A 21,945-nucleotide genomic window follows, 5' to 3' on the forward strand; every position below is an offset into this window, starting at 1 on the left:
AAGAAAGAATGCAGAGATGCTGGTAGCTTAGGAGGGCTGTGTCATTCAGGGAGCTGTTTTTAGGGAAGGGGAGAATCAAATATGTTTGAAGGCCTAGGGGATGGAGCCACAATAGAAGAGAAGCAGAGGTTTCAAGAAACGGAGGGAATAATGATATGACACAGTCCTGCCTTCATCTCCCAAGAAGCATATTATTTATTCTAACAGACTCAGTAGAGCACCCTTAGTAACTACTTCTCTTGGCTTTTCTATAGAGAGAAGTTGTAGCTGAGGTAGTTGTTGACCATATTTTATGCCTTTCCTCCTCGGTCCGGGCAGATCAGCAAGACCAGAGAATTCTTGACTTTCAGAGAGCTGGTTGGTAAAGGGAGAAGCTTGTTTCTTACAGAAATATGCTGGATTGGTGTCATATAAAGCCTAAGAACACTCCTGCTGGGTAAGAGGAAACAGTGATATGAAGTGAAATATGTCTCTAAAAGGAATTACTATAGAGGATATATATAGGGGATATATATATATAGGGGATAGAAAGCTGTTGTGACAGTCCACATTCATGGTTTTATTTTTTTACCCTTTAGCCATGCAGTCTTGTCCCTTAGATTTTAGTTTAAAAAGACGAATCCTAAAATGTGCCACCGAGATTGTTGTCAGATGACTGAAAGAGTTAACTTAGTTCCTGTTTATATTATACACAGACACACACACACACACACACACACACACACACACACACACACTCAAAATGAGGCAAGCCAGAGAGAGAAATCATGCATGCCACTTAATTAGTCAGATTTCTTTTGTTTCACATATTATTATTTTGGTCCCATTCATAACTCTTGTGGATTTTTATTTTGAACTGGAAACATATAATTTTTTTTCCTGCTAAAGCTGAATATAGCTTAAAATCAGAGAATATTCTCTGCAAGTTCAAAGTGTCTGTTATGTTATATGCCTTAAAAATAGAAAATCATATCCTACATTTGCATATATCAAACCTAGGAATCCCTGTTTGCTGAGAAGGCAGCACAGCTAATAGCAAGAATGTGGGTTCAAGAGAGTTGTCAAATGCTTCTCTTTTCTACAAGAAGGGATGGTGTCCCTGTGGGTGGAATAGAGTATCAATCAGAGACTTCAGATATCAATTATTGTTTGGAGAAAATCTTGAAGAAATGATCACTAGACAGACAGCAGTCAGCAAGTCTTAATTCCCAATTGGTTTTTTCCATTTATTTTTCTTTAGCTAGTAAAAATCTTTTAGAAAGCAGTTTTATTCACTGTTTGTACCCAGTCAGGGAGGATTACTGCTTTAAATGCAACTGTAACTCGGGCGCTCCCTAGTGGCCAGAAAATCTAACATATTGTTTTACACGAGCTTTCGTTTTATTTTTGTCTTTATCTTTCTGAATTAGGCATAACCTAGATATTCTGCCCCACAGGAAGAGGGCTTGTCTAGTGGCAAAACTAAATAATGAATCTCTTCACTAACAGATTCTTAATAAGTTCCAGGCAAAGGTCCTCAGAAAACTGCATTTAATTGTACCACCACACCTCTAGACCAGCAGCACTGAAGCACGGTGGTATCTGGGATTCTGTGAAGGCATGGCATTAGTTATTACCAGATGAACTAAAGGAATGTTGACTGTAAAAACCCAAACAAAACCAAACCTGCCGGGTGACAGAAATCTTGTCTCTAATGCTTCTAGGTAGCCCATCGGATTCACTAAGGATGGATTTGGGACCTTTAACAGTTACAACTCAAGAAGAGAACTAAGTGGAATCAACACCTGCTTTGACACTAGAAAGATCTGGGCTCGAATGCAGCTCATGCCCTCTGGCAAGTATTTAACTCCTAAGCCTTAGCTCCTCACACAACATGAGGCAGGGAATAATCACCCTCCATGGAGTTGTTAGGATCTTGAAGTGAGGAGTATGGAAGATGTTGCCCTCAAATTTCCAGCAAAGGATATAGAAGACTATTACTGAGAGGAGTCTAGACTAAGGAAAGGATTTTATTAAAACAGTTTTTTTCAGCTAACAGAACCATAGGTTAGTTTGATTAAAGTCTCTCAAACTATTGGCCCCATTCTGTCTACCTAAAATTCAAAGTCCCCCGATAATCACACAATACTCATACCTACTTATTCATTGTTTTTATTTTTACAAAGCATAGCAAAATGAGCAAACAAATGATAGGTTCTTACAAGTTTTCACAATGGAAAACCACCCTGACCATCTCGTGACTTCAGGGGTCACAGGTGGGTAAGTGTCCTTTAAAGTGATTTTTGTCACCGAAGTCATCTGAAATGGTTCTCATGGTGGGGGGAGAGGAAAGACAAGAAATCAACATTCACAATTATTTTAAATGACTTAAAAGCTAAACATAATATACATAGTAATTCCTTTATCCTAGTACAAAAATAGTGGCAGAAACTATATATTTGTTCAAATATATTGAAAAGGTATAAGAATACAAATAGATATTAACAGTGGCTAGTGATGATTCATAAGGTTTTTTTTCCTTAAACTGTAATAGAAATTTATATTTTCAACTATTTACATTGCTCTCAACAACATTCATTAAGACATGTTTACACAGGCTTTTGAGAAGTATATGGAAGGTCAAAGTGAGCTTTTAATACTTTCTTCCTCGCTCCCTGTGGTGGAGCAGAAGGGGTCCAAAACTGTGCACAATTTAGCAGTCTAAGAGAACTCTGAGTAATCTCTACCTGGCCAACATAAGGAAAAATAATCCAGATAGTGGAATATATGACTCCGTACATAGGATGTTCTTTTAAGCTATCAACAGGCTAAGTGATTCATACTTGCAAGAAGACAGGATGTTCACGAACAGATTCTTAATAAGTTCCAGGTAAAGGTCCTCAAATAACTGTATAATACATATGTTATAGATGAAAACGAAAGTGATATAATGTTATTTTAACGTTAAATCAGCAGGATCAGAAGCTGGTTAAGTCTCTTATCCAGCCTTTCCTGCAGAGACTGTGAGCTCCTTGAGGTCACTGCTCTGTCTCCATGGCTGAGTACAATGCCTGACGTGGCAGGGACTCAATAAAAGGTGGATCAATGCATGTCCGATACTGAGCAATTGAATTATACCACCTTATTTTAACTACAGTTGTTCACAGAAGACAGCAGTTACTCTTTTTCCCCTTCTCACCTTAAATTGATCTCATAAAAACAAAACAGCATTGCTTGTGATGGCCTGTAAAGTTTTAGGAGTATAATCTGGTGAAAAACACAGGAAAACTGAAATCAAATTGGAGTAGGTCTAACATCTGTGCTCTATGCTAAAAATAAAGGCACTTCACTGCTAGGCAAGAATGTATCTGTGACCAGTTTCCTCCCAGAATCCAATATGTCCAGTATATTTTCATACACTTTCTTATCTTCAATACTCCTATCAGTGGAAACTATTCTTCTTAATTAAGAGATCAGTGGTGACCACATCATTGTCAGGGTTTGTACCTTGAGGCGAGGTGCTCAAAGAGCTCTACATCTCACAGTCACCAGCGATCTGCGTGGGAAGCCGAATAAATGTATTGTCTTTGCTTTTCCAGTCTTGGAAACTCAACATAAGAAATGACATGTGGGATTAGATCACTGTGCTCTGTAGCCCAGTATCCCATTTCTGACAGTGGTCTCCAGGGCCCATTAGGGCTGACATAGTAGCTGCCTTCTGTGACATCCTCCTTGAAGACAAAGGCTTAGCCCAAACAGAACTCCTTTAATAGCACAACTTATCAGGCACACAGCGGTTAAGTGACTCACACAAGTTCACACAGGACTGCGATTGGCAAAGGCCAGTCTTCTGAAAAATATAAGGCCAGGCAATTTTATAGACATCTTTTAACAATTAGTATAATAGTCGGGACTTTTTGGGCTGAAAATGGAAATGAAATGGTATCATACTACTTAGCTATAACTAAAACAAACTAATCTAGAACAACTTTTCACTAGTTATTGCTAATATAAATATAGGGTAGGGTGGGGGAAGACTATATATATATATTTTTCCAACTTGAGAAGATAATGGAAAGGAAATATTTACATAAAAGCAAAAACTTTGAGTTGTGCCCACGTACCAGATATTAATCCATGTATGGAATGATTTTTCCTAAAAATTAAAAATTATTTGAATCAACTAACCAAGGCTAAAGAAGTATTCTTCTTCTGTATGAACTAAAACATCCAACAATAAAATAAAATAGGCATGGCATTGCCAAACTTCTTTTAATTTCTAAACTAGTAAAGTAAAATAAACCATTATCTAAAGGTAAACCAAACAATTTCTAATCTAAATATCTCTTCTTGCTTGTTTAAGTGACACACATACAAATCCTCCATACATGGTCTCTGTCTTTAAAAATCTCAGTGACATATATTAGAGGGGGTCTAAACAGACTACTAATATATGTGTCTATAGATTTTAGCATAACTGCTAAATCATGATGTGTATGAAAAAAAGATAAGTTTTTAAAGACTGTAATTCTTTAAACAATTTTTCTATACTAAGGAATTACATATGCATGCATAGGTGTATACCAGTATGTAGACACATGATTTTAGTGACAGTCTGTGTACTTTACACACCAGTGTCACCAAGAGGCAACCTTACAGATCTCATTTGTATGCCATAAAATAAAATAGAATAACATCCTGAAAATACAAGTATTACAATAACAATACATATAACATTAAATAGCTGATAACTTTCTAGACTAGCCTTTACCACTACAAAGTAATGTCAATACAATACAATTTGTTTTGTTTTGTTTTTACCTGAATGGTAAGAAGAAAGCCACATTATGTCAAGATACATATACACACTCAGAATGTTAAAAACTTAACAAACATATTGAATTTTAGGCAGTTTAGAGAAAAAACAATATGATTGGAAAACATGTTTTAGTGAAAGGTCTTTGAGAATGCTGCATTACCATATCCTCAAGAGATTTCTATCCAAATTAGTGACAGGAACTCAGAAACTTTTTTTGACCTCAAACACCTCCCTACTCTCCCCAAGTCCAAACATTTCCACAGATTTGGAGCAGGCTTTCCTTTCCTGAACCTGTTGCTCGATTCATTCCCTACTTCTGCAACACTGAATAAATGTGAAGTTAGGGGCACACATGTACAATGGGAATCCACTTCAATGGGCTCAAATTCTAAGAAAATGGTAACATTTTCTAAATGTACGAAAAGCTATGAGAAGTAAATACCACCAACTACGAGGTCAGGGCCAGCGTTTAGGGTACTACCCCAACTTCCGTGATTCCGGGTTGACTAGTCCTATAAAGCAAAATATGGCACTCTCAATCACAAACTCAATACTGCTAAGTTTTATTCAGGCCTAAGGTTTCTTACCTTACTGCTCCCTCAATTTAATTTTTGACTCCAATATCAAGGATAGCCCTTTGCTGTTTATATAATTAAAACTTTTCTCTGTACTTCGTTTGAAAAGAGAAAAACAATGATTCATTTTGTACCCTCTTATCTGTAGTTGAATCTCACTTCAGGTCAGTGCTCCACTTATCACTTTTTTCTCGATTTCCTGTTGAGATTTAAGCTCTTGACTTATAAACTTTGGTTTGTAAGGAGATGAAAGATGAGGAAGCTATTTAAAAAAGGAAGTTCAATATTCAAAACGCTCACTGACTCTCCAAAGGGTCTTCCAACAGAACGTTTTTCTTCACTGACAGACATCCATGGCCATGCCCTTTCTGGATCACACTCATCCCTCGATACAGTCAGCGACTGGGTCTTCTCAAGAGGTTTCCCCTGCTTTCCATCAGATGGGTTAGACTGAAGAGACTTGATGGTAGCCTTTGGATAGATGTATTGCACTGAAATGAGAAAGTGCTCTCCTGCCTGTTCTCTAACAAAAATAGCAAATCAATTAAATAATACTTTTTCTTTACAATACTGCCTCATAGTACTTTCCATTTGTTTCAGAGTTTTAACTTTTTTTCTTAAGGTAATACACTGTTGACAAACATACCCCTTAAAATCCACTTAGCCAACGTTTTCCTCTATCCTATGAAGGTTTTAAATGTCACAGAATATATTCAATTTGCTCCTAGCTTATTTTTGAGAAAGGAAAGATTCCAAACATTCTTGAAAGATTGGTAATTCAGAAAACACAAAACCAATTATTTAAAATCTCTAAGCAAAAAAAACAACCTCAGTGCAACAATGCCACTTGCACTTTGCAGTACACAACATATCACAAACAGTGCTCTTATCCATGTGCTAAGAGTGGGTGTCATTGAAAATCTCAGTTCAGTGGCGTAAAACAAATATACAGAAAATATGTAATAGTCCCCTAAAAACATTTCATGCTGTGCTCTCAAAAGTTGTACAAAAATAAAAATACAGCAGTGGCAAAGTATACACTAAATCTGTACAGTGTATAGCAAGACTAGGCATACTGCAGAATACACCATCTGTAAACTTCAACTCTGCGCGAATAGGCCACTCAGTTCCGCTTGGCCTGGCTGCTTTCTCCATTAATCAGCATCTTCTCCTGCTGTTCTGCAAGAGCCTGCCATTTTTGCCTGTTCTTTCTGCAACCATCTAGCAAAGGGAAACAGTCCTCTGATACATGGGTCAGGACCTAAAGAAAGAAAAAGAAAGCAAACAACTATAAGGAAGCCAGGAAATGAGCCCTCTCCCCAGGCCTGTACCAAAGGGCCACATCCCACACTCGCTTCACAAGCAGGCCCACTGTTGGAGTTTTCACAAGCTGTGTGAACACATACATGGATTATTCACGAATGAGTCCTCTTAAGCTATACAAACAAGGAGTATGTGCTGAGAGATAGAGCAAATGCACACATTCCAAAATAACATTATTGAGCTATGGAGACACGATCTGCATGGAATCTGCTTTGCAGGGAAACAATACATTTTGCTTTTATGTAGTACAGATGGCTGTCCCTAACTATGACTGTACTAGGAACTGCTTACTTTTTGTTTTTCTATTAAATGGTTTTATACAATGTACTTAAATAGATTTTCATCCAAGATTATAATAAAGATTAATTTATAATTCTGTGTGGCATTATTATTTACTAACTATAGTGCCATAAATATTTAGCTCCAAGAATGTTCATTGCAGATTTCTTTGTAATAGAAAAACATTCAAAATGACTGAGATAACCCAACAACAGGGTTAGGTATATTGTGTTACTATTTTGCAGCCATTAAAAATGTCACAGAAACACATCTGGAACAGAAAGATGTATATTATGGATTGCAAAAAGCAATTTTTGTTAAATGAAAAACAGGAAGATGTCATAAAGCATCTATATGGTTGACGGTAATTATCTCAGAGTAGTGGAATTATAAGTGATTTTATCTTTCTTTTTGCTTCTCTATTCTCTGATTTTTCTAAAATAGTATATTACTAATGTAATAGTAAAAATACATATCTGTCACATAGAATTTAATAGCAGATTCAAATAAAATGAATCCTTGCACAAACATGAAATGTGGAAGGATAAAATCTATAATAGGTGATCTGATTGTAATTTTGACTAGATTTACAGGCATGGGGAAAAATCAAAAGACATTAGTATCTTCAACTGAGGAACTCTTAATCCAATCAATAAGGAAAGATCTGCTAAGTAAAGAATGAGATATTCAAAGGTGTTCAAAACCTTGCTCTGAACATACTTCTGCAAAGGAGTAAACAAGTAGAATGCCAAAACAAGGTGGGGAGACAGTGGTACAGAGGCCGAACACCCGATGCTCCTTCTGCTTTTGCTGCCTCTCCTCCTCTTCTTTTCCTCTTCAGCCGCAGCTTCTGTATTAAATTCTTTTGATGACTAGAACCCTGGACTTAGGTGAGAACTGGATTCTAGATGCAGTTCTCCCACTACCTACCTGTCTGGGGCAAATATTCCAGCTCCCTGGAAGATGAACTTGACATATTCCTTTACTGAATCCATGAAATGTCTGGATTAGAAGATTTCTAGGGTTTCCTCTGGTCTTGACATTCTGTGATAACTCCATGATAAATGTTCTTTTCCCAAATAATTAAAACTTAAGACAGTTTCCTGGTTAAACTTTGAAAGACAAGGACAGCATCTACTTTCTGTGCTTGGGGCATAAACATCTAAACTGGTAAGCTGGATGTTTTAGGGAGAATATCTTTACCTAAAAATAAACAAACAAACAAAAAAAACCCAAGCCAACAGGTGTATGGAAATGGGAACCTGCAATATTCTTCTAGCTACCTTCTTTTAATCCTCATAAAAATTTTCTTAACAATGTTAAAGCCACACTATGACAATGAGAAAAAGTTAGATGATTATTTTTTCTTATCTAGGGTGAAATTTAGACTTAAAAAGAATAGGCTAACAGAGAGTATGCACAATATACCTGCTCGAGGGTAGCCCTGGCACATAATTTTTCTCAGTATTCTTTACATCAGTTTGTTGGAGCCTAGCACATAGTTGGCACTCAATAGATAGTTTTGATGAATTAAAGTTTTTGAGAAATAGTAAACATAAAATGTGTTCCTTGTTCAATGCAAATAGCATGTTCATCAACAAAAGAAAAAATCCTAATAATAATTTTACTTCTTATTTCTTGATTAAGAAGCAAAAAATATATGCCTAGTGTTAATCACTTCAATTTACTTTAGGTTTTAATTCATAATGCAGTCTAAGTTTAGCAAGTCTAGTAGTTTTCATATAAATACCTCATACAGTTGTAAGCAGATGGCATCTATGAACCCAACTTGCATATTTGGGATTTTGTTTTTCTTCTCTCTGTTCATTAGATCCTGAAAACACAGAAAGAGACACACATAGATATCTCGTTTACTTAAAGAGCATAACTTAAAGAGCATAATTGACTCTAAACAGATGAATCACTAGGTTAGCTGAGGAAGGCAATACCTGCCTACCTGCTCTCTACCTCTGCGAGCCTCCTGCACTCCCCACCAGCACCATGCTCAGGAAGACGCTGATCCTCTCCATCTTGTTCATTCTGACTGTAACTTTCCTCACATTACCCCTGGAATCGATCACTGTGCCCTAGACTTGATCACTGACCTAGAGTCAACCACTGACCTAGAGTTGACCACTGACCTAGAGTTCACTGCTGACGTAGAATCAACCACTGACATGTATGTGGAGAACACACACACAGGCTTTCAAATTGTCTACTGATGTGAAATCAAACACCCTCAGCTTTGTGGAAGAAGCCACTGAGACCACAGCTGATTATAATTCCTTGACACAGAAAGCTTTTTGAGCGCAGATTACACAGACGTCACTGCTGATTATTCCGAGGAGTTCATGCCTGGAGCATCAGAATAGCCCAGCGCCTCCGTGGGAAGCAATGAGCCTGTCTCAGTGCATGTTTAAAATGCAGCAGATTCTCTGTTAGCTCTAACCATCACTCTGCTACCCACCACTTTCTAAGAAGATTCCGAGCTTCTGAGCAAGCCTACTGTTACATTATAGGAGACTGAATAATTGTAAAAGACTAATGAGACACAGGATGTACCCAGCTGAGGAAACAGAGCAGAGTGGAGGGAACTGCACACAGATACAGGAGGGGCATCTCTTAACCATGTCCCATTTACTATGGGCTCAATAAATGTTCATTTGAATTGGAAAAAAAAAAAATGACTCTATGCTTCATTTTCAGGAAAAACTCATTCCAAAAGACAAATGGTTTGAGAAGAATCTTTTTCTTGTTGGGATCCATATTTGTGTGAGATCCAGGCTCTATGTAAAAAGACAGTATGTATCAAAAATCTTTAAAATCTGTGTGCCCTTCAACACAGCAATTCTGGGAATTTATCCTAACAAGATAATGAAAAATGGCACACATTTCACAACATAGATGTTTATAGTGAACACTGCAGAACATTACCCCAAAGGAAGTGGGTAAATTACGGTTACATCTATTTCATGTAATCATTACAAATAATATATAGAAGAGCATCTGTTAGAATGAAAAGTGGCTTATGATATTCAAGTGGAAAAATCAAATTATAAAAACATAGGTACAATATGATGACCCAAAGAGTCTTTTTTGTCCTCTTTTATGTGCTCGTTTTCCGTAATAAACATGTATAATTCTTCTAATACGAAAAAAGTTGTAAAAATAAAATGAGGAGAGATTGCATTCCCAAGGAAAGGTCTCATAGAAGCATAAAAAGAAGTCTACAATAAAAAAATGTATTTGAATAATTTGTACCAACAAGGTCTTGTACTTACAGCAGGCTCTATGTTGAGTTCTTTTCTCTCCCTGTCTCCTTGGTCAAAAAATTCAGTCGCTACAAGTTCTGCTATCTAAAAAATAAAGAACAGACTAAGTTTTGGCAATTAAAAGCATATCACTGTAAAACATTTTGAATGAAGATAAAATCTATCAAATCTGTAGCTTTCAACCACATCAGTAAAATTAAAGCAGTAATGAGTAATAGAAATTATATTTCATCACAAAGGCTAGAGTTTGTAATCTTCTGTAACTAACCAGAAAAAAGCAACATGTTATTTCAACTCCAGCAATTAGCAGGAAGAAAGTACTGTGTGCCTGTCTGTATGCATAATCAATGAGATATTTATTGAGCACCTGTTACACCAGGTGCTGTGAAGAACACAGTATCAAATAGTAAAAATATACTGTGATTGATTGATATGCCTTTTAAGTTTCCTTTAATCTACCAGTTCCTTCTCTTCTCTCTTTTTAAAAATTTTCTTTATAATCTTGATGTTTGTTGTTGAATAAACTGGGTTATTTATCTTATAGTTTCCCACTGTCTGGATTTTGCTGATTGCATTCCTGTGATGAAATTTAATGTTTCTCTGTACCCTGTATTTCCATACACTAGAGGCTTGATTAGATTGAGATTCTAATTTTTTTTTTTTTTGCCACAACTACTTCATAGGCAGTGCTGTGTATGTACTCCTATCAAGGGCTACTGAATGCTTGGTTGGCTCTCTTTTTGTGATATTAGCAACCCTTTATGATCTTTGCCTAGATCCATTAATTTAGAGGCTGCAAAAAGATGATATTCAAAGCAATCATTCCTTTTTCCTTTATAAGATGAAATACAGTAAAGAGGAAGTTCCCCACGTTGATTATTTAGTTACCCTAAAGTACAATTGATATAAGAAAAGAAGGAGAAATGCTTGATTTTCTCTACTTTACTTACTATTTTTAAAATAACTCGGTTCTCAAGCATCCACCAAAGATGATCATGGAAGGTTTTGTTTTATTATTTTTATTATTATTTTAAACTCTTGGATTTAAACATATTTAATGTATTTCAATCTTTATGGATGCTGAAATTGTTCCATTTTGGCCAGTGGGAGCTTATTAAGTTCACTTCTTTGTGCTTTTGACACAACCCTATCAGTCTTGGACAGCTTCTTTGCTTTCTGCTAAACAAGACGTTCTAGGCTCATCTTGTACATTTCCTGCTTTAGAACTGCAATCAGCCATTTCTTCCTGGAGCCCTTGTTCCTTTAAGTTGAGGTATTGAGAAACCTCAATCTGGGCACTAGGTTTGTTCATTACTGCTAGGTTGATCCATATTTTTAAGTCCTTTTAGGGTTTGGAGCTAAGACACAACCTAAGTCCATACAATATTTCTATTTGAAATTCAGGACTACAGGATTTCTGCATAACTTTGTCCATCTTAGATCTTTATCTTTCCCCTCACACTGAAAATGTGGAAATACATTTCACACTGAAATGTATTCTCAACAGCAATATAATTTCTTATATGCTTTTATCCCACATCATCCACAATAGTGACTGAGTATCTATACAAAATTACCACTAATAATATGATTACTGAAAACAGTTTTAAGAGCTTTTTTGGTAATTCTTTTTGTTTTTAGGGTACATCCCACTAGAGATACATGGTCAAATTACTGTTTTAATGCCACTTGGAATGAAATAGTCCCTCTCAGTGTGGTTTTGCAAACAAAATCAGGTTTGTTTCATTTTACTTTCAAAGTTTAGTGATTTTTTAAAATTCAATTTTATTTTATAAAAACTATTTACATGGTTCCAAAGTGAAATCTACAAAACAAGGACATTCAAGCAACTCTAGCTTCTATCCCTGTTCCCTCTCCTATTCCTCCTCTCCTGTAGGAAATCATTAATTTTTTTGTGGTTAATCCTTCTGGGTTTTTAACATATAAGCAAACATGTACATATATACCCCTCTTTTAGATAAATGGTAGCACACCATACACATTTTTCTCTACCTTGTTTTTCACTTAAAAATATATCCTTGTAATCCATAGTAGTATACAGATTGTAAATATACTACAATTTATTCAATCAGTACCCTATTGATGAATATTTGAGTTATTTCTAGTCTTTGCATTATAAATAGCACTAAAATGAACAGCTGTGTGTAAATACTTTTTTATATTCTTGCTAGTATATCTTTGGGATAAGATTTCTAGAAGTAATGGTAAAGGAATATGTGTATTTATATACTTCCAAACGGTTGCAGTATTTTGCATTCCTAGTTTTCCCACAGTTTCCGCAACAGAGTATGTTGTAAAACCTTTGGATTTTTGCCAATTGGACAATTGAGAAATGGTATCTCAGTGTTGTTTTTTTTAAAAGAAGTAGAATTTACATACTGTGAATGCACAGCTCATAAGTATACAGTTCAGTGTATTGATAAATGCATATAACCATTTAACACACACCCCATCCAAGATATGGAATATTTCTGTCACCCTAAAAGGTGCCCTCATGCCCCTTTCCCAATCAATCCCTGCCCCTTCTTTCCTCCCTCCTCTCACAACCACTATTCTAATTTCTTTCACCATAGATTAGTTTCACCTGTTCTGGAACTTCATATAAATGAAATCACAGTACGTATTCTTCTGTGTCTGGCTTCTTTTGCTCAGTACAAGGTTTATGAGACTCATCTATATTGTTGCATGTGTCAATGGTTAGTTTCTGTTTATTGCTGAGCGGTACTCCATTGTATGAAGGAATATACTACAATATGTTTCTCCCTCCTCCTGTTGATAGATGCTTGGGTTGTTTCTAGTTTCTGACTGTTAGGAATAAAGCTGTTATGAGATTCTATACAAGTTTTTTTGTGTCAGTGTAGTTTTAATTTGTATTTTTTCTTATGACTGATGTTCTGAGAACCTTTTCAAGTGAATAAGAATCGTTCGCATTTCTTTTTCTATCAACTTTCTGTTCAAATCTTTGGCCTATTTTTCTGTAGGGTTGTTGGCCTTTTTCTTTTTTCTTTTTTAGAAATTCTTTAATATTAGGGATATTAACTATCTGTCAGATATAAGTTGCAAATTTTTTTTTACCAGTTTTTCATTGTTTTTTACTCTGCTTATAGTATAGTGTCTTTTGCCATGCAAAAGTTTTATTCTTCATTTTTATGTAATCAAATTTATCAATCTTTTTCTTTATTGTTTCTGCCTGTCAAGCCATAGTTAGAAAAGTTTTCACACTCCTAGGTTATAGAAGAATCCACAAATGTTTTTATTTAGTACTTGTATGGTTTAATTCTCTACATTGAACTCTATGCTCCACTTGGAACTTAAGTATGCAGAGTAGATCCAATTTTGTCTTTTGCTATCTCGCTATGGAAGATGGGAAAATCATCCTAACATTATTTAGTAAAAAGTCTATCTTTTCCTCAGTTATTTGAAATACTATCTTTATTATATATTAAATGTTCTATGCAATTCTAGATTTTCTATTGTGTTCCACTGGTCTGTCACCAAACTGTTTTAATTATAGAGGCTTTATAGTATTGCTTTTTATGTCTGGACCCCAGCCTCATTGTTCTACCTTTTCAGAGTTTGATTTAGAAGAAAGAAAAGATAAATGAAAAGACAAATTCCTCCCTCTTCCATTCTCTTCCCATTTTGGAAATGGGCATTTAGTCCTATTTATTATGGAGCAGGAAGGTCTGTAAAGACCACCTTTCTTGAGTGCTTATGGCATATCAGGTTTGACACATGGAGAGTGCATTTCTGATCTTGTTGTCTCGGCATGTGTGTTTCATGAGATAAACCTGTGGTTGCTGGGCTCCATACCTGTGCAGCTCAGAGCCTTGACCAATAGCAGACTATCCATAATTTTAGGTAGTGCAGCAAGGATTCAAAATGCAGCCTCCAAGAAACACAATATACATATCACTGCATGTATACCCATCCCTCTTCTAAGCCTAGGGCCTTTACTGCCACTGCCAAATGTTATGGCAGTTACTTATTTAGAGAGAAGGATATATTTCTAGCCACCTAGCCATAGGCCCTGATCAGATTCTTCCTGACCTCTTATATCAACGTTTCCAATATTTACAAGCTCCAGAAATGTTTAAGTTCTACTTGTTAATGCCTATTTAGAGCTGTGGTATAACCTAGTAGGATAACCATAAGAAAAATAAGTTTGCTTCTTCTAATTTTCAAGGTTATTAAAGGGATGTGCTAAAAACACCCCTCAGTGAGCCAGAAGTAGTACTGGAATTTAAAACTTATCAACAGCTAGGTTTCTGCTCTGTTCATACAGATGCTCTCTTAATATATCTTATAAATACTAGTAAGTGCTAATGAATCTTCTAAAAAAGAAAACTTGTTTATGTCCAATTATCTGCTTTTAGTACTACTTAAAAATTAGATTAAAAGTTCCACAAGTACTTCAGAAGCTACCTTTAAGAGTAAAGAGTTTCCTGATTTTGACTTTTTAATGATTACATTTATCATCACTAAGCAACATACCCGTTGTTGAATAGGCCAGGGTTTTGTAATTGCAGAAAGATCACAAGCTGTCATCAGCATAGCTCTGTTAAAGGAAAAAGAAGCCCAACTTCTTTAACTCCTGTTTACTTTCATGCGAATATATACCCTCAGTAAATAGCTACTAATACAAAAGTTAAATTAAAACCCTCTAAACTACAGGGATGGTATGAAGACTAAAGAAACAGAATTTAGATAGAAGTGTGACTGATACAGTGATAGCAGAGTGTCATTGTTTTGGTTCACCCAGTGAACTACTGGAATTTGACTTCAAACTGCCTCATTTAGCTCCAGATTGGCGTAAGGAGAGAAATTATTAACCTTTCGGCAAAAACTTGCCTGCTATTATTTTGTTTCAACTTGGTACTCCATTCTCAGTGATAATATGATAAAAACACACTGATTACTAATAATTAACCATTAAAGGATAACATCAGATATCCTACTGATAAAAGTCCTATGAGAGAAAGAACTATGGTGGGTCATCCTAATTCACTCAACATACATAGTGACTTCTATGTGAAAAGCCTTTGAATTACTCAACAGTATCTGCTGGAAGAAAAGAGGGAGATGAGAGGACAGTGCTCTTTAGTCCTTCCCTTGTTAGAGAAGTGAAAACCACGCTGGACTCTGGGGCCTGTGACAAGGCACTCTAGAACTCAATATATAACTATCGTATGAAAATGGTTCTTCTATCTTTAGCACAGTTTTCCCATGTCAGATCCAAATATCTACCATTTAATCCTTTTGTTTGAAGAAACAGGCAAAAAGGCCATCACTCAATATAGAAACACTCAAGGTAAAGGATCATATCACTTGTCCCTCTAGGGAAACACAACCTAAAAGTATCTTCTCCCTCACTAGATAAGTCCCCAAAGCAAATGGTTTTCCACTGCTATTCTCTTTCTTATACCAACTCTCTCACAAGAAATGAGTGCACCAGAGAGTTTTAATCATTGTTTAAACCCATTTTCATGAAGGATTTCAATAACATTTGCCAATTCAAATGGCCTCCCCCGAAGAACACTGTCCACCTATATGAGCTTAACTACAACCAAAAAAAAATGAAGAGTGCCAGAGGTGACGCTGAGTGCTAGACCTGAGTACTTCTTCATGAGCTCAGAAGTTAGGAGAGTGGAGAAGCGAAAACCGTGGCACAGACTTGGAATTGAGGTTGGATTTCTTTTTTGTTATTGGGCAAAACTGTTCACTAATCACAGCAGCATGTCCACACTTTTCTAAGGCACTGTTCTGAAAAACATGTTGAGACTATTAAGTGAAACATGACTATACCGACCAGACAGCTGGGCATTTGTATATTGTTTCCTTATAATTTGCATTTGTTTGCATGCTAAATAATATCAATCTGTTTAAAGAAATGTTGATTTCAAAATTGTAACAGCACTGTCCTTAGTATTGCCATGTCTTTCTTTTCTTTACTATTGACCCTCTGTTCTGTTCTTTTTGATCCAGTTCTTGCCATGGCAAAGGTAGTCACAGTAACAGCCAAGGGATGGTCTCTGCAGCTAGGAGGGAGGGACAGGGCGCAGGTGAGGAAAAACAGAAATCCTGAAGTTATGTCAGTGCTCTCTGCCATCACTCAAGAGAAGTAAACACTTCACAGCCACCTTCTTGCTCCCACAATCTTTAGGATGCTATTTTCAGCTCTTTCATTCCAAAGAATTGGGAATATGAACAAGGGAACCTTATAGCCTTGTACTGATACTCTACCACATTTTAAAGGTCCTTCTAGGACAAAGGAGTGATTTATTCACTTGAATTTGCAAATGCATTTCTTTTCAAGTAAATATTCATACTCAGCCCTTTGTAGAACACTCTGGAGAATTCTGACAGCCTCTAAGATCATCACATTATAACAAATAATTACAATAAAATCTGATGATGATAAAATTAATTGGGTGGCAAAACTTCAGCTTTAAGAAGGGTAAACCTACTTACAAAAACAATTCCTTTTGATGAGGATCTTCCAAATTGAATTGATTTTTTCTTACAAGTTCAAAAAATTCTCCTCGCCTCCTTGAAAACAAAAAAAAATATTTGGTAGTTATGATGAGTCCCCAGGCTCTTATCCCTTTGGTCTACAAAGATTCATGCAGTAAATTTTGGGGGAAAAGAGTCTCTAATGGTTTTTTCCCATCTTAGAATCCAATATAAAAATCATCATTTAAAAATCTTTAATACCTTACTTTCCTCCCTTCTGCCATTTTCTTTGGTGAAACATTAAACCTCACCTACTTTTTAACTATAGACCATGAATAGTGGTCATTTCATTTCTTGAACGTGATTTTAAGAAAATGAAACAATCTGAGTTAAAAATTTGATGCCAAGAATGATTTAAGAAATTTTAAGTGTATGGCATAATAAGATCTATATGGTTTCAGTTTAATCTCATGTATCTTATTCATATATATTATGGTATAGAATAACACGTGTTCATAATAATTACTCTATGTCAGTATAAAGTTGTGAAGAGTTTCTGAAGCAAAAAAAGACCAAGTGAAGTGTGAGCTAATATTTGTTAAGTATATAGTGAATATCTCCTATGTGCCCACATTGTTAAGCATCTTGGGAAGTCTTTAAGACGTGAGTTCTTTTCACAGTGTTTAAAATAAATCTAGTCAGAGACACAAGACAAACATAAGAAAACCTTATATAACAAAATTGACTGTATGTGATTGAGTACCAAAAATGAAAAGCAGGTTTCATAAGGGTTCAGAGGAGAGACCCACATGGCCTGGAAACGTTGAGAAGTCTTTGTGGTTGGTTACAAGTATTTTTCAAATTCTTGGTAATTTGATAATCTTTATTCTGCAATCACTTTGAATACACTGAGGTTTACTATATTTTCTTTTATCTGAATTAACTTTAAAGTGCTCCAAAGTCCAATGAAGCAGACACTTTTAGATGCAGTTTCGTTTAGATGTACAACAGTGGCTATCTGGTATGTGTTTTTGTGTCTGTTCTGTTTGTTTTTACTTCTCATAAGAGTGGCTACAACCACGGATGTGAATCCCTGCACAGAGGGAGAGGGGCCCGTGGTCCAGGGAAATCCCATGAATGTGACTGCCTGCCTCCCCTCACTCCCACACATGCAGCAAAGATCTCGCTCTACCTGTGGGAAACTGATTCCTGCCCAAATGCAGCCAAGTCTTTTCTCGCTTTTAGAGAGGCAGTTTAATTATGCAAATGCATGTGTACATCACAAATCCTACTTTAATGCATACTTTAATCTTTGAATCAGTAACTTCATTAATTAAAGTTCTATATTAATACTCTTCTTCTGCCAAAATCAAATAAAAAGAAACAAGATTTACTTGTCTGGCACTCAGCTCCTTTTCCTGCCCACCTAGGCTGAGATGACAGTACAAAGGATTGTGAAACGGTCAGAAGTCAGGGGAGTGAAGGAAAGGAGGAAAAGCAAATGGCCTTTATAATCTTTAGATTGGACAACCCAGCTTGGAATGAACTTGCAATGGTTATTTGCTTTGTACATAGCTTCAGAGAGATAGTGGTGGATAAACAGCAGAAATAACTCTGTATTCTGTAATTTCTAGCATTAACTAAGTCAAAGGAGTAGACTTTTCTGGCTTCCTCTAAGAAACTGCTCCATAGTTTGAAAAACAGCTCTGCCAGGACATTTGTCCTTATAATCTAAAAATTTTCCAATGTGGATTTTCAAAGTTTGAAACAATGCAAAAACTACCAAGACCTGTTTATCCCAGGATATTTCTTAAAACTTACTTAATGTACAGTGCTAGGTCTGTAGCTAAAATAGCTTGCTTGATCATTTTCAAGGTGGTTTTATATTCTTCAATGGAGAGGCCACTGAGAATCTGATTGCCCTTTATAAAAGAAGAAAACCATCATTAGATTCCACCTGCAAAAGCTGCTGACAAGAAAAAAATCTGAAAATATATTCACATATCTTAAACACATGCATAGTATTCTGAACTCATGACTATGGAAGACACCTGCTTACTTAAAATAAATACTGTGAAATAATGTTTCCCCTCTGTGCTCCTACTGCCTTGTCACATAAGAAAAAACAGCTTCATAATGGTGCATCTGCGTATGTATGCATGTTTTTCCAACTCTTATACTCCTTAGACCTAAAATCTATAACTAGATCTTTTTTCCTTTGGGCAGGTTAATTGCTACAACATAACACCAAGTGAAACTTTGAAAAATCAAAGCCGTATTAATGACATGAAGAACACAGTAGTGAAACTTTTAAACAACTGATTATTAAAAAAATCATTTCTCTATGGCTTTTATAATAAATCCAATAACATTTTTGGTGCAAATTTATATAATTTTAACTTAACAAACATTGAGAACACTGTGTATTCCTTAGGAAGATGCCAATATAGATGGGTGGAGGGCATGAGCCAAAGGTGTGCTTACTGGTGGCATAAAGAAAGCATGGGTTAAAACACCTATAAGGAGTATTTAAAAGGTGGCTAATCCACGTGCAAGTTATTGCAAGTTTTCGCTACATAACCATTTTTTATTTCTTGCCTGTAATTTAAAGAATAGTGGCTCTCTAATCTTGAACTAAGTAAAACATACCTTGGGCACTCAGAATATACTCAAAACAACATCTGTTAAAGTGAGTCAGATGTGCTTCCTAAATCTCAGGGCCAAGAAAACACCCAGAGGCTTAGGAACAGGATCTGGAGGCAAAGGATTTGTTTTAAGAAGGGGAAACTGCTGAGTGTGGTAGGCTGAAGCCAGAACACTGGTTAGGGGATAACTAGATGCTGAAATTGTGGCATATATCTAATTAATGAATCTGTGACTACAACCATAAACATTATTTTTGAATATTAAATCATTCTAGACTCTGGGCGAAACAGAAAACTACTCAGAAAACACCTTCTGACACTTTTATTTATTTTAAGATAAAAACATTTCGAGTGGAAAAGGAAATGTCTTTTGGTGTTATATTTTTATTTTCCCTTCCAAAAGCACACGCTTTAAATTCTTGTGTATTGGTGCTTAGAAAGACAGAATATACAGGTAGCTCTTATAATTTGAGGCCAGCCATTTATACAACCAGATTCCTTATATGTTAAGTAATAACATATTACATAATAAGTTACATTATTTAATAACAGAGGTAGCTATGATAGGAATACTGTAAAATATTATGTTTTTTTGTGTGTGTGTGAGGAAGATCGGCTATGAGCTAACATCTGCCAATCCTCTTTTTGCTGAGGAAGACTGGCCCTGGGCTAACATCCACGCCCATCTTCCTCTACTTTATATGGGATGCCGCCACAGCATGGCTTGACAAGCTGTGCCTCGATGTGCGCCTGGGATCTGAACCGGTGAACTCCGGGCCGCGGCAGCAGAGTGCGTACACTTAACCGCTTGCACCACCGGGCCGGCCCCTAAAATATTATGTTTTTTAAAAAAGCTTAGCATATTTTCCTTCTTTAAAACAGAATAGGATATTAAAATGAAAGTTTGAGCTGAAGTACAAAGATAGCAAATTCCAAGGAAAGTACAGATGTTTCTGCCATAACTCAACATATACATTCCTGAAAAGTCTCAGTTCTGAAAAACTACACGCTAAAAATAACATAGTTTATGGGAAAAAAACAGTGTGAGGCAGACCACTGGAAACCTATGCAACTTTATAGCCAGAGCAAGAATTGGTATATCTGGAGGTAACTTGGAAGCCCAGGCTGGCCAGTCTGGAGGCTGCCTCTGAGGATATTTAATGACACAAAAACAATCGAGTGGAAACACCGGTTTACCAGAGCCCAGGAACAAAAAAATGGAATTAGATTCCTGGGACAGTGGGGCTACTCTAATTACCTGCCACGAGCCTAAAGCAGTCCAAAGCAAGGGAGCATGCCTCAGGTGCAACTGGCCGTTTCAATATTCTTGGAATAGAATGGAAAGGGCTGTGTGAACAAAAGCCAAGTGGAGGGCATTTTCCTTTCTTGTTGAAGGTCGAAATTCAACTCCCATAATTCTGGCACCTTACTCAAGAGAACTTATATATGAAGCAATAAAACTTGTATATTATACTGACATCATTTGCCTGCTTACCAATCACACATGAACTAATTCATATTAAACAATCACATACTGTAGCAAAATAGTCTGTACTAGACCACATGCCAGATTTATAAGAAGGCTGTCTTAACCTTCACCCACATTCTAGAGGTATTTAGAGAGAGGTGAGATTGTGTTCCCCTTCACCTCAAGTAAGAGAGAGGGGCATGAAGTCCCTGCAGATGTCTCCTGTAGTTTAGTGGGGTGGGGTGGGGCTATAGTGGACCTGTGTCTGATTCCTTCTGGAAAATCTAAAAGGCAAGACACAGGCTGGCTGGCTGCTCTGATCGCAGCAATGAAGGAGAGGTTGTCACTAAATGGGATGGCTTGCATTCTCTGAGTTTTGCAGGCATGGGATTGATTTAAGTCCTGTCCTGTTCAAGAGGACCACAAAGAAGGCCAAAGAATCTTAGCAGAAAGGAGCTGAAAGCAAATGATCAGATTTCCATGAGCTGAGGAAGGAGTCCTGTGGTGATAAAGCAGACGGAGATGATCACTCATATAACGGGATGTCCGGTGGAAACGCCCCACAATGAGGGTGCTCGGCGGGACCATGAAATTACCCACAAGAAAAGAACTTGGCTCAGACACCTACCAGGCACAAAGAGGGAGACACTCCTAACATTACCAGTCTGGAGAATGTCCTTACCCCTCCTCTCACCTGTTCTCCCAGTCTGGAGGGGAGGAAACTACTTGGGGGTTTGAGGGAAAGGAAAGAGAAGAAACACCAAGTAGGGACAAAAGAAGCCAGCCAGGGCAGTTAGGGGAGAACCTGAAACTTTAAATCAAGTTCAAAATCTGGACTGTTACATAGGACTGGACGTTTGGTTTCTAACTTGAGAATTGTATACTGTATTTTGGGACCTAAAGTAACTAGAGGGCTTTTCCTCACAGTACAGTGACCAAAAGAGTCCTGGCCTCCCTGAGTTTCCTTCTAGGGCTCAGGGAAGAACGGCCTCACTGCGCAAACATGAAGAGGCGGAGGTAAAACTGCTTTCAGATTACATACCAGGCATTGTGCTTCTTCAACCTAATAGTTACAACTTTCATTTTTTTCTTATTATAAAGGTAATATGTG

The 21,945-nt window shown here is 36.6% G+C and overlaps 1 protein-coding gene across 3 annotated transcripts in view; it reads right to left on the reverse strand.

Moving 5' to 3' along the window:
- Positions 1-2,135: 2,135 nt before the first annotated feature.
- The window catches only part of PDE5A (phosphodiesterase 5A), a 131,802-nt gene continuing 111,992 nt past the window's right edge, over positions 2,136-21,945 (reverse strand). For all 3 annotated transcript variants that reach the window (XM_058549977.1, XM_058549979.1, XM_058549978.1), the window contains exons 16-21: positions 18,543-18,643; positions 16,740-16,817; positions 14,763-14,826; positions 10,257-10,331; positions 8,726-8,809; positions 2,136-6,634 (exon numbers count right to left, since the gene is read on the reverse strand). In XM_058549977.1, coding sequence (XP_058405960.1) covers positions 6,497-6,634; positions 8,726-8,809; positions 10,257-10,331; positions 14,763-14,826; positions 16,740-16,817; positions 18,543-18,643 — 540 coding nt within the window. In that variant the 3' untranslated portion in view covers positions 2,136-6,496. The remainder of the gene's footprint in view (positions 6,635-8,725; positions 8,810-10,256; positions 10,332-14,762; positions 14,827-16,739; positions 16,818-18,542; positions 18,644-21,945) is intronic.

The sequence above is a fragment of the Diceros bicornis genome, chromosome 11, assembly GCF_020826845.1.
Source record: "Diceros bicornis minor isolate mBicDic1 chromosome 11, mDicBic1.mat.cur, whole genome shotgun sequence".
In the NCBI taxonomy this organism is placed as follows: domain Eukaryota; kingdom Metazoa; phylum Chordata; class Mammalia; order Perissodactyla; family Rhinocerotidae; genus Diceros; species Diceros bicornis.